This window comes from Microtus pennsylvanicus, chromosome 3 (assembly GCF_037038515.1).
Source record: "Microtus pennsylvanicus isolate mMicPen1 chromosome 3, mMicPen1.hap1, whole genome shotgun sequence".
NCBI classification, from domain to species: Eukaryota; Metazoa; Chordata; class Mammalia; order Rodentia; family Cricetidae; genus Microtus; species Microtus pennsylvanicus.
In genome coordinates this window covers 88,908,900-88,921,722 of record NC_134581.1, presented here as the reverse complement: position 1 = coordinate 88,921,722, position 12,823 = coordinate 88,908,900, and the positions used below count along the sequence as shown (strand labels likewise).

Genomic DNA, 12,823 nt, shown 5'->3' with positions numbered 1-12,823 from the left:
CAGAAGTGGTAGTGGTATATGCGGTCATATCTGCCATGAAAAGTCTTGGGCTACATAGCAGTCATACTGGAGCATAAGCCCATCATTTACTGGCAGCTAATATATGGAAAAACTTTTTTTTCTCAAAAGAACTATGATTGCCTTCAATATTTTTAATGGGAGTTACATTCTATATACAGTGTACATGTATAAACACATACATACATTTAATGATTATCCAAACTATGGTAGGCATGCAATACATTATATTATTGCCATAAATAATATATTATTTTTACCCTTTTGCCTAAGTGTGTTGCCTTTTCGTGAAAATTTTTTCCCCCTGTCTGTTGAAACTAATTTATTAAAATGTAGCCATCCACTTAAACCTTTCATGTCTTTTCTCAGGCACACTGCAGAGATCCTCCTGCCTCCATGAACACGTGTGTACAGGACATACAAGACAGATGAGTGTCCTCTGTCCTGTGCTGCTGCTGTAGGTGGCTCAGACTTGGAGCTGTTCAACAAGGAGAAGAAGATGGATTCCAAAGATGAAAGCTCCCACGTGTGGCCGACATCTGCGGACCATGACCAGAACACTGCACAGGTGAAGGATGGCCTCTTCCATCTCACTGGCAGGAGTGTTTAGCTGGGCGGGACTCTGACAGCTGAAGAAATGCCAGTGTCTCTGTCTCTATAGTAAGAGGGAGGGAGGGAGCCAAAGTGAGAATTTGCCCTGAGAAGCTGAAATGCGTCAGCACTTTGCTTCACTGACAGGTGTTCTGTGAGGTAGATGGACTTATGCCACCACGGGCCTCACTTCTGCACCTTGCTGGTAGAAGCTCTTTAACTTCCCTCCTTTATCTGCTATTGATCCTAAAACCTCAACACATTGCTGACTTCTTTATATTAACCAGTGTAGGGTTCAATTCCCCACAAGTAACGAAGCCTAAGGTGTGTTTATAAAGTGAGTGTGCTCTTCTTCCTTTTTAAGACAGTGTCTTGTCTGCTGTCCTGGAACTCTCTAGATGGTCTAGACTGGCCTCGAACTCAAAGAGATCTGCCTGCCTCTGCCTCCCAAGTGATGGTGGGAGGCATACTTAGCCCATAAGCTCATTTTTAAACAGTAGGATACACATAAAGTTTTGATCCAAATTTTCATTAAATTGTATAACCCTAGTACTATTACCAAAATCAGAAAGTTAACCTTGAAATATTTAAATGTACAAATATTACTTAATTTAGGCAATATAATCAATGCTGTAATAAGTAATAATGATTATAAGATTTAAAGGTTACAACCTAAAATTCAGAGAAAAGTGATTTTAGAGATCCATTCAGCAGAAGAACTGAGAACACTGCTTTTCTCATGGAAGCTGGTTTGATGACTACTTTCATAAATTTATAGATTGTATGTATCCAAAAGGAATAGAGGCAGTTCTCTGGGAGTTTAAGGACAGTCTGGTTTCCTTAGTGAGTCTGAGTTCTTACATAGTAAGAACTGTCTTAAAAAAAGAAAAGGAAAGAAAAAGAGTAAAACAAAAGGAAGTTTTCTTGTAAGGTTCTGTGTTGACCAGGGTCCCTGCTTGTTGGGGAACTGAGGTCAGTATACACCACTGCACCCCTTCTTTCCAGTCATTTCTGCTCAAGTTCTGCCAATTCTTATTTATCGACTTTCCATGAGGAAAACCAAGTAGAAAGGCTTCGCTTTCTCCTTTTTTGAGGAAAATGTCTGCCCCCCATTTTAAAGCTTCAGTATGAATAAGAAAACTGAAAATTGCAAGATTATAAATCTGAAGTCATAGGATTGCCTTCCGATGTGCAGATGCACTGTGAACCTAATTTCCCCCAGTGTGTGCTTTGTCTTCAGGCCTAAATTGAGTGTATATAGAAGACAGACTAATCATCTAGCAGGAAGTCGGTTGTATTCCTGTGCTGCTCAATTACACTTGGCCTCTGGCATTCTTTCTGGGCATTAAGTTAGTTTATGTGTCATCTGTGAAATCTATTATTTCCCACTGGGGGAAAACTGCCATAGTGATAAGTCAGGAAAGGAGTAAGGATGCCCACCCAGCAACACTGACACATCAGTCATCTCTCCCCCAGATGAGTGCTTTGGTTATCTGCCTGCAGACTTTACAGAAAAGCACTAGGCACATGGCATGCTGGCCCCTCACAAAGTCAATCTTCTATTGCTGACCACTCAGAGAGGATTTTATACAACTCAGTTTTGTTTTCAGTTCTTTAGGTATTAAGACATAGAAAATTATCTCCCTGGGGACAGCTGAACTACTTGACCAGAACCCTTTAACAGTACTTCATGAGTGTCCAGCTTCTTTACTTAGCTAGCAGGGGAGAGTTGCATCACATCATTGATTCAGTGACATTTCCTGATGTGCTTCCATGCAGCATGTTCTTCACATGTGAAATAACGTTCAGGAGTAAAAGTGACCTTACTTTAATATGTCTGCTGAGAAGCACTACCCATTATAAGGTAGATTTTTATGATATGTTGAAAGCAGTTGCTTTTAGGCCTACATCACAGAGCAATATGTGTTTTGTTTTGGCAGTGTCATGCAGAAATCCGCAGTTGTTTTTCCAGGGTCAATTAACTGCCCCCTCATGAGTCACTAGAAATTATCTATTTGCATTGGGTTTTTAAGGCAAAGAATTCAAGTTAGCTCTCTAATGTTAAGCAGTAAATTACTGACAAGGACCATCTATTCTGACTTCAGGTCTTCAGCTCATCATGGATGAAGGTATATCAGTCTTCCTTTTTCTTACATTAAGGGCTATTTCAGCTCAGTTGTTCTTGGTTGGCCATATGCCTTTGTGAGTTTGGTTTTGTTTTATAATGATAGATGCTAGATACATGCTTGCTTTTCCCCCCAGGTGCACTTTGTTCCGGATGCTGGAACTGTGGCTCAGATTGTATACACTGATGACCAAGTTCGTCCACCCCAGCAGGTGGTATACACAGCAGATGGTGCCTCCTACACATCAGTGGATGGTCCAGAGCACACACTGGTGTACATCCACCCGGTGGAAGCTGCACAGGCATGTGAAGGATTGTTTTTGACTTGTTTCTTAATACACTAATTACTTATGTTTGCTATGGCTCAGTTGTTATCCTAGATATTTTGATTCAGTAAATGTTCAGATAAGATTTGTGCTATCAAGGAGCATATAACTAACTTAGCAATGAACATAGTGGTACGTTTATTTAAATTGAGTGCCAAATGAGTTAGAGCCCCAGTCTCATGTCAGGCTTTCCCTGCAGGGCAGTGAGGCGGTTATCAGTGTTACCTTTCCTGAGTTCCCAGACTAAGCATTCTGTTCTGTGTACCGCACAGAAATCAAGTTTGCTCAGTGAAAGCATACAGATGCTTTCAGTTAAATGTGTAAGCAAAGGATTCTATCACCTTATACTCTTATTTGCTAGTAACTTACTGATTTATAGAACTGTAACAGAAACCAAGACGTATTCTCACAAAAGCTTTACAATATAGCTTTTGTTTTTGTCATTGACTTGGAGTTTCTAAAAGAGTGACACAGATATTCCACAAATATTGTTGACACTTTACAATGTACAAAGTATTTATGTGTTACATACATACATATGTATTACTTACAGCACATATGCACAACCCTCACTACCATACTCACACATACTAATAAAGGCTGAGGATATAGTAAGTTTGCAATATATTGTACTACTATTATTTCTTCATTTTGTGTTGCCTTTTTACCCAGACCTTTATCGTGCTAAGTGCATGCTTTACCAGTGTTCTGTAGTGTCAGCCACTAAACAGTATTATTTATTTATTTATTTTTGAGGCAGGGTTTTTCTACATAGCCTTGGCTGTCCTGGAACTCACTATTATGTAGTTCATGCTGGCCTCGAACTCACGGAGATCCACTTACCTCCATAGAAATACACTTGCCTCTGCCTCCTAAGTGCGGGGATTAAAAGCACTTGCCACTCTGCCTGGCTTCATTTTTTTAATGTATATTTTCATAGTAGGATCCTTATGATAAAATTGTCCTTGTGTTCATCAAGAGGCTCATATCACTTCTAAGAAAAAATAAGATTCCCTTCATGAATACATTTCTAGTGTATATAGAAATGAACTTGCCAGAGAGTGTATGTAAAAGATGGTCTGTACTTAACTGCTGGTTTATTATTATGTTACTAAATGTTTGAAGTTTGATAATATTTTAAATGTCAAAGTGAAGAAATTTTAACTTTCTACAGCTTTTCTTTATGTTCCTCTGGAATTCAGATTTAACCAGTTTTTTCTCTTTCTTTCTTCTTCTCTTTCTTTCTTTTTTCTTTTTTATATTTTTCTATACAGGGGTTCTCTGTGTGGCCCAGTTTTTATTTGAGTCCCATAGGTTTACCAAAGTCTTGGACAAATTAAAGTCTTTCAAAAGATGTAGCAGTGAGACTATTTTTCTGGATTGCAGATGCTAACCTTATCTGAGCTGTAATAGTAGGGACATTTTTCCTCTAGTTGCTATGTGTTTATAATGATTAAGTTTCTTTATTATAATTATTATACCTGCTGGCTTTATCAAAAAAAAAAAAAAAAGGAAGAACCTATGGCCAGATAGTGGTGGCATATACTTTTAATCTCAGAACTTGGGAGACAGAGACAGGTGGATCTCTGTGAGTTTGAGGCCAGCCTGGTCTACAGAGTGAGTTCTAGGACAACCAGAGCTACACAGAGAAACCCTGTTTGGAAAAATTTAAAAAAAAAAAAAGAAAGAATCTAACCTAAAGAACCTGTGGGTATATATGTTCTTTCTACTTTTCTGATGACAAACAAGTGTTCATATTGTAAAGGCTTATAAGCCTGTGTTCCTGATATGCCTCTGTAATTCCCAACTCTCAATCCATTTTTACTGACTCACAAATCTCCTCTGTGAGTAGGGCTCAATGTGAGTGGTGTATTTTCTTCATGACGTGTCTTTTATGTTTTCATGTCGTGCCTTTTTATTAGCTGTGACATTCAGCCTCAAGAGAGGCTTTGCTTGAGAGTAGAATAGTGAGTATGTTAGCCTTTTGGGATGGCTGTTTATTTAATCTCCAGAGCCCTTTGAAGTAAAGACTCCAGGCCAGTGCAAGAACACTGTCTTTATCTCCTGCATTAATAAAAGATTACTAACTGTGACTCCAGATAACTCTCTTAAGAGTTGGTACTGAGCAGAGTAATTTTCCTGTGTCTAAAGATCTACTGATAGGTTTGTTTGTTTTTCTTTAGACTCTGTTTACAGACCCAGCTCAGGTAGCTTATGTCCAGCAAGATGCCACAGCTCAACAGGTAAAACAAAAACCCTTTGTATCATTTGGGACTAATACAGTGGCTGTCATGTTGCTGCGGTGTCCTTCTACCTTTATGCTATCTCTGAGTCTTTGCTTGTTTGTTTAATGTACACTATCTAACTTCTTTAATGTAAACAAAGCAAAACAGAATATAATACTAACACAGTGCTGTCAGTATATTGTAATAGCTTGTCAGTAAGAAGTGTTTGGTTAAGGAAGTTTTAAGAAGTAAGCCTATGCTGGGAAGATGAGACAGGACAATTGGCTGAGTCCTTCTGGTTGAGACCAGCCTGGGCAAAATAATGAGTCTTTGTATCAGACAAACAAACAGAATATTTGTTCAGTTTTCCAATAAAAGAGTGAGATACGTTTTTTTTTCTCACAGAGATCCACCTGCCTCTGCCTCCTGAGTGCTGAAATAAAGGTGTGCCCCACCACCACCCAGCAAGAATGACATAAATTTAAAAAGTGTCTTTTGGTGGTGGTGGGGATCTGGTATCACTATAATACCAGCACTTGGGAGGCAGAGGCCAGGGAGTCGCAGGCTGGAGAGTCACAGGTTCTAAGCCGGATTGAACTCCGTAGCTAGGCTCTGAGTCAGGAGTGATGTGGAAAGAGAGACAAAGACTGATACAACATTATACCTTCTGAAAGCTGGCAAGTCTGTCACCATGGACACTCTTGGAGTTACTTGAAAGAGAAATTTCTTTTCCAGACAGCAAACATAGTGCCATTTTCATCCCCTGATGAAGTATGGTTCTAGAAGGTTGCTGTCAACAGTAGCCTGGAAAAGGCTGTGATGGGAAGTGTTTTCATGGACAAACCAGATGGTAGCAAGTGGCTTTCCTATGACGGAAGAGAGATGACTGTTTATTATATGCTTCCTAGTGCTGTATATATTGTGTCATGTTGTGTGAAGTATTCATCCCAGAAAATCAAACCCAAATATGACCAAGTCTGGAGAGTGTTCTGCAGCTGACAGGATGCATGGTAGACAAACTGAACAAGTCAAAAGGCATGCAAGACTTACTGGTAAAATCTAGCCCATGGACTCCAGGAGAAATGGTCTGGAGTCTTTTAGTTTTACTTTTTGTTTTTTGTTTTGTTTTTGTTTTTGAGATGGTCTCATGTATTCTAAGCTGCTGGGCTTGAACTTACTATGGAGCCCAAGATGATTTTGAACTTCTGATCTTCTCACCTTCACTTCTTGTGTGCTGCTGGGATTACAGGCATGCATCATCACACTCAGTATATGTGTCCTGGGGATCAAACCCAGGGCTTCTGTGCATGCTGTGCACACATGTGTTAGCGGAGCTACATCTCAGCCATATAACCTGTTTGGGTTTTGTTGCTGTTTTGTTTTGTTTTAGTTTGTATAAGCATTCTCCCACTATATCCCCTGACTTTTCCCATAAATAAATTGCATGAGACAAGAAGAGGAGGGGAACTAACAGTTTTGGATGTCTCAGTAAGTAAATGCTGTATATGTTTTCCATTTGGATCCTGATTTGATAAAATCAAGTGTAAAAAGAGAGGGAGACAATTTGGAAAAATGGTAGTACTAGTGGATTTCTAATTATACTAAAGAATATTTCAGTTTTTAGAAATGATAATATTTAAACTATAAAGGTCATTGTATGTAAATACATATACACACACTGAACTATTTAAAGATAACAGCCTACATATAATGTATAGGTTTTGATTCACAATAATTGTGGGAAGTAAAGCGTACGGGAGATTGGTTGGTGTTTTGAGTCTAAATGGCACATATATAAAGCTTGTTGCATTGGTTTGTTTAATACTTTTGAGATTTGTCCTTATGAGTAAGAAAACTGTGTTTGTTTGCGACAGTGTCTTAGTTGTGTGGCCTAAGCTGGCCTCAAATATGTTATTCTCCTGCCTCAGCCTCTCATGGTCTGGGATTATAGATGTGAGCCACCATGCCTGGTTTAAAAAGACTATTGTGACAGTTCTGTGTAAATTGCTTCTGTCATATTGAGGAAAGTTATATTTCTGCCAACTACATGAAAATGCCCATTTTCAACACTCTACCACTGGCATATTTACATTCTTTTCAAATTTTGCCAATCTGATATGACAAATTATATTTTGTTGTTTTACTATTGAGACATATTTTAATTGATGGGTTTGTTCCCATTTGCAACTCAAAGGGCCCTTCATCTTCCTCAATCTCCAGAACCAATCTGATCCTTTGATGTTTTGTATGAAAGGAAAGTTGTGCTTAGATAGCTCTGTGAACCCTGGTATTATAAGTTAGTGTGACTGTAGTTGTTGGCTTAGAGTTTGTTCTTCATCCTCTTCTTCATTCTGGGATCAAGTTTAGGGCCTTGAACCTGTGGAACACACAATCTACCACTGAGCTATATCCCTATCTCTATCTGTCGCTGTCTCTCCTTCTTTTCTTCTTTTCTTCCTTTCTTCCTTTCTTCCTTTCTTCCTTTCTTCCTTTCTTCCTTCCTCCCTCCCTCCCTCCCTCCCTCCCTCCCTCCCTCCCTCCCTCCCTCCCTCCCTCCTTCCTTCCTTCCTTCCTTCCTTCCTTCCTTCCTGCCTTCTTCCTGCCTTCCTGCCTTAGCTGAAAGGTTTCTTTTTTGTCTTTAGTGATGAGAAGATCTGTTTGAAGCCCTTCTTATGTATTCATTCCTTTGTCTTTAGGAGAGGTACCAGTGATGTGCAGATATGGAAGCATCCACTACTCTTTATTCCCAAAAGTGAGCATGTGTGATTCCCCACACACAGAGAAGAAAATATGCTTCCCTGATAATTGGGCTCAGTAGGAGTCACAAAGCATTCTGTCATATTCACTGCTGTCCAGTGTCATTTTCTGTTTCTCTTCTCAGATGAATTGTGTCCTGAAATGCGTTGTGTACATTTGGGATTAATCACAGGGTGCCGTTAAGTGCGAAGAAAGTGTACATTAAGTTTAGCGAATTCTTTTTCCTTTTGCTGTGTTTGATTTACAGTGGTAAAATATATAGGACTAACAGCCTCATTTTAAATTCCTTTATTCTCTGTAAACCAGGTGCACACGGGTCCCTTACCCACAGCCTGACCATTACCAGGAACATGCATGCATTAACTTGTTGCCTAGCATTCAAGGAGGGGTGAGGTAGGGGTATTTATCTCCTCTGCTGCCTTCCTTGAATAGACTAAATTCCTCAGGGGCTGTTGTGACACGATGGAAAAACCAAGTAGTGGCAGAACTTGAATTTCGTGTCTGCAGCTTAGGGCCTGATAACATACCTCATCTCAGTGGAACTTAGATGCATACCTAGTGCTCAGTGAATACCAGGTGAACTTGAATTAAACTAATTTGCAGACCATCCCACTGTGCGTTCAGGTCGGTGCTAACTACAAATAGACAGTTCTTACAAAAGAAATGTTCTTTGATGCCTCTCGTGCTTTTTCCATAGTGATTGTGCTTCAGGTATTCTGTGTTTGCACCTGCTTCAGCACCAGTCCTCAAAGTTAATGCAGAAATGGGGAGAGGGAAAGGTTGTCACTGTTCCCATGCCGGCTTTCTTAGCAGTGTCCAAGCCACAGGCAACCTTGCTGAAACAGAATTCTCGTAACTTTATCTATCGAGAAAACTTACTGCTGTAACTTTAGAGTAACTCTGAGTTGCTTAGTGCATCTTTTTGGTGGACTCTACAGAGAGAAGAAGACTTTACAAGGAGCAGAGGTTATGTGTGCTGTGGTTCAATGTGTGGTGACATGCATCCCTAATACCAGCACCGAGTGTAAGTGGCCTAGAGTGGAGGGCAGTGTAGCAGACTGCTCAAGGGAAAAGGGAGCTGCTTCCTTGCAGGTTGTGCTGAGGAGGCTGAGTCTGCACTGCCAGAAATCCCGTTCCTCTCCTCACCTTTAGGAGATGACTGTGCTATATTTATTGAGGCTGAGGCAGAGTTTCTTCCTATTTCCTTCCCCTCCCTCATAAAAAAAATTTTCTGAAAGTCCCCGAGGTATACAGAGATAGAATGTTGTGTTAAAGTTGTGGCCTTTGGGTTAAATGAATGTATGTTAAAACACACGCAGGCCATGCAAGCAGGTGCATACCTGTTATCTCATCTACTTGGGAGGTGGTAACAAGAATCATGAGTTCAGTTGGGTGGTGGTGGCACATGCCTTTAATCCCAGCACTCAGGAGGCAGTGCAGGCAGATCTCTGTGAGTTTGAGGCCAACCTGGTCTACAGCAAGTTTCAGGACAGCACAGAGATACCCTGTCTCAAAAAACAACAAAACAGCAACAGAAAAGACATGTAAACTCGCTAGGGAATAAACAGGCAAGATAATCAGCTGGAAGTCTGGCTGTATGAAAGATGATGGGATGAATTAGGAATTCTGAGTCCTTGGATATTTGAATCATGGGAAGATTAGGCTTTTTAAAAAAAGATCTAGGGGCTGGAGAGATGGCTCAGAGGTTAAGAGCATTGGCTGCTCTTCCAGAGGTCCTGAGTTCAATTCCCAGCAACCACATGGTGGCTCACAACCATCTGTACTGAGATCTGGCGCCCTCCTCTGGCGTGCGGGCATACATAGAGGTGGAATGTTATATACATAATAAATAAATAAATCTTAAAAAAATAAAAAATATCTATCTATCTATCTATCTATCTATCTATCTATCTATCTATCTATCTATCTATTTATTATGTGTACAGTATTCTGTCTGCATGTATGCCTGCAGGCCAGAACAGGGCACCAGATCTCATTACAGATGGTTGTGAGCCACCATGTGGTTGCTGGGAATTGAACTCAGGACCTTTGGAAGAACAGGCAGTGCTCTTAACCGCTGAGCCATCCCTCCAGCCCCTAGACTTTTTTTTTTTTAAATCGAGTCCTGTGGGAAAAGGCCTAGGTTCTGACAACAGAAGATGTGTGTGGGGAGATGTCATTAGGCTGTTCCTAAATGTTCTGGCTGCCTGGGGGAGGAAATGAGACCCAGAGTTCTTGGAGAACTAGACTCTGTCTCCAACTGCTGCTGATTTTCAAAGCACAGGAGGGTCAGGGCACCAGATGTGACTTGTTGGGAATTAGAACATGGTTGCATTTAGAAGGCAGGCAAGGGAATAGCATCCTAGCAGAGGAAAACTGCATATGGGGAGATAAAGAAAAAAGGAGAGGGAACATTTAAATGATGCAGTGACTAAGAAGGACATGGGTTGAACATGACCAGGTAGTTTATAAAGCTTTAGCACCCATTTTGTAGGGTGACATTTGTTTTCTGCATATGTGTTGAGCAACTTTAATCCTGTATGTCACCCAAATGTTTGCTTCCTTGCAACACTAACTCGAGTACAAGAAAACACTTACCTCTTTCATTCTTTCCAAAACACTTAAGCCTCTCCAAGTGTTTCAAAGGAGAGCTATCAGCTATGAAATTGTACTGACTTGTTATACCCTATATTTAGTTTTAAAAGTGAAGTGGGGATGTAGTGTAGTGGTAGAACATTTGCCTAGTATGTAGAAAGCTCTGGGTTCCCTTCCTAGTGCTGAAGACAAGACAAAACAAAACACTAAGGTAAAATGAACTAGTCCCAGCTACTTAGGAGACAGGAGGATCACTTGACTCTAGCAGTTTGGAGAGCTTGCCTGGGCAACATAGTAATTTTGTTTCTGAAAAATAACAAACATGACTGGGGAGATGGCTCAGTGGCAAAAATTCTTGCTGTATAAGCATGAAACTTCAGTTTGGGTTTTAGAACCCACATAAAAATGGGAATGGTGGTGGGTGCCTGTGCCTGTAACCCCAGCATCAGAGACAAGTAGATATGTATCAGGAGTTTGTTGGCCAGCCAGTCTAGCTGAATTAATGAGCTCCAGGTTCTATAATAGACCCTACCTCAAAAATTAAGTGGGATATTGATGGCTTGGCTCAGTGTCTAAGAACATATACTACTCTGCTAGAGGATCCAAGTTCAAATCCTAGCACCCACATCAGGTGATTCATAGCTACCTATAACTCTAGTTCCAGGGGGATACAGCATCTCTGGCCTCTGTGGGCACCTGATTCATGTATATATTTATAATTTTAAAAAAAGATGGAGAGTGATTAAAAAAAACCTTTCCAGGAAGTGATAGTACATGCCATTAATCTTAGAACTTGGGAGTCAGAGGCAGGTGGATCTCTGTAAGGTCAAAACCAGCTTGGGCTACAGAACTAGTTATAGGACAGCTAGGGTGCTGACACAGTGAAGTCCTGTCTCAAAAAACCAAAGCAAAGCAGCAACTCAATGTTTATATCTAACTCCCACATACTCATGCATAGGCAAGTGTGCCCACTCATGCACATATATATGTGTACATCACACAAGCATACAAGTTTCTAAAAAAGCAAAGTAATTGAAAAAGCCATGTATTCCCTTCCCTGACTGGTAGTCACTTCTAAAAGGAATGAGGGACTCTTGCCCCATATATGAAGACTGAAATTCCCACACATATCCTCTGAAGGAGGCAATGGAAAAATGCTGTGTGTGCACTTGATGTATCTGGAGGGAGGGTAGAATAGGTCCATTAAGCCAATGTGAATTGTCTTATACAAGCAAGGAGAGGAACTAGATTTGAACCTGTTAGATTCAAATTCAAACTAGATTGAACCTGTGTGTGTCAAAGAGAGACCAAGGCTTCTCAGTCTGCCCAGATATGGGACAGAAGGGGAGGAGGGAGGGTGGAGCTTAAAGGATAAGGGCATTAGACATCTGAAAGGCAAGCACACTTTTCTTCAGAAACTTCTCTTGCAAAAAACTAGTGTAAAAAATAGATCCTGCCAAGTGTGTGTTTGTTGTGCGTGCATGTGGGTCCCAATTGACTTAAAAGAGGTACCTGCTTGCTTTGTCCCTTAAGTTTATGTCCAAGCCTCATTACTTGTACGTAACCAGGTGCTACCTTCCATTGAGAGCGTGGATGGTTCCGACCCTGACCCTCTGGCAACTCTGCAGAACCCAATTGCTAGACTAGATGCAAAAGAGGAAGAGGATGAGGAAGAAGATGAGGATGAGGATTCGGAGGAAGAAGAGGAAGAGGATGCTGAAGACACTGATGTGGATGATTGGCAGCCTGACCCACCCCGGCCTTTTGACCCTCATGATTTGTGTAAGTGCACGCCCTGGACTCTCCCAGGAAGATGTGTGTGAGTGTAAATATGTGCACAGCAATTGTCCATCCCATATACCAGCTCGTTATCTCTGTCTTCCCAGCAGCCTGGAAGGAAGTCATGACCATTGTTTTTGTTTTTTCTCTTTACTGATAAAGAATCTGGAGCCCAGAGGTGGTTAGGTGCCTGTCCAGGGTCAAGTGAGTGGACAACCAGGCATCCACACCTGGGCTCTGAAATTGCTACACCGAGTTGGCCTAGGTTGGGTCTTTGCATTGTGTTGCTTGTTTCTTTCATGGAATCGTTTAAGAATACTTACATGTTCTCAGGCATTGGAGCACAGATACACTCCACAGCTTTTATAGGCTGGCCTCTTTCTCAAGATCATAACTGTGAGTGCCTT

The 12,823-nt window shown here is 40.9% G+C and overlaps 1 protein-coding gene across 6 annotated transcripts in view; it reads left to right on the top strand.

Annotated features, from left to right (window-relative positions):
- The window catches only part of Prdm10 (PR/SET domain 10), a 96,604-nt gene that overhangs the window by 32,509 nt on the left and 51,272 nt on the right, over window positions 1-12,823 (top strand). For all 6 annotated transcript variants that reach the window (XR_012910048.1, XM_075966441.1, XM_075966443.1 and 3 more), the window contains exons 2-5: window positions 388-586; window positions 2,872-3,036; window positions 5,244-5,303; window positions 12,206-12,419. Coding sequence is in view for 5 of the 6 variants with exons in the window: in XM_075966441.1 (XP_075822556.1) it covers window positions 518-586; window positions 2,872-3,036; window positions 5,244-5,303; window positions 12,206-12,419 (508 nt within the window). In the remaining variant the exon portion in view is untranslated. The remainder of the gene's footprint in view (window positions 1-387; window positions 587-2,871; window positions 3,037-5,243; window positions 5,304-12,205; window positions 12,420-12,823) is intronic.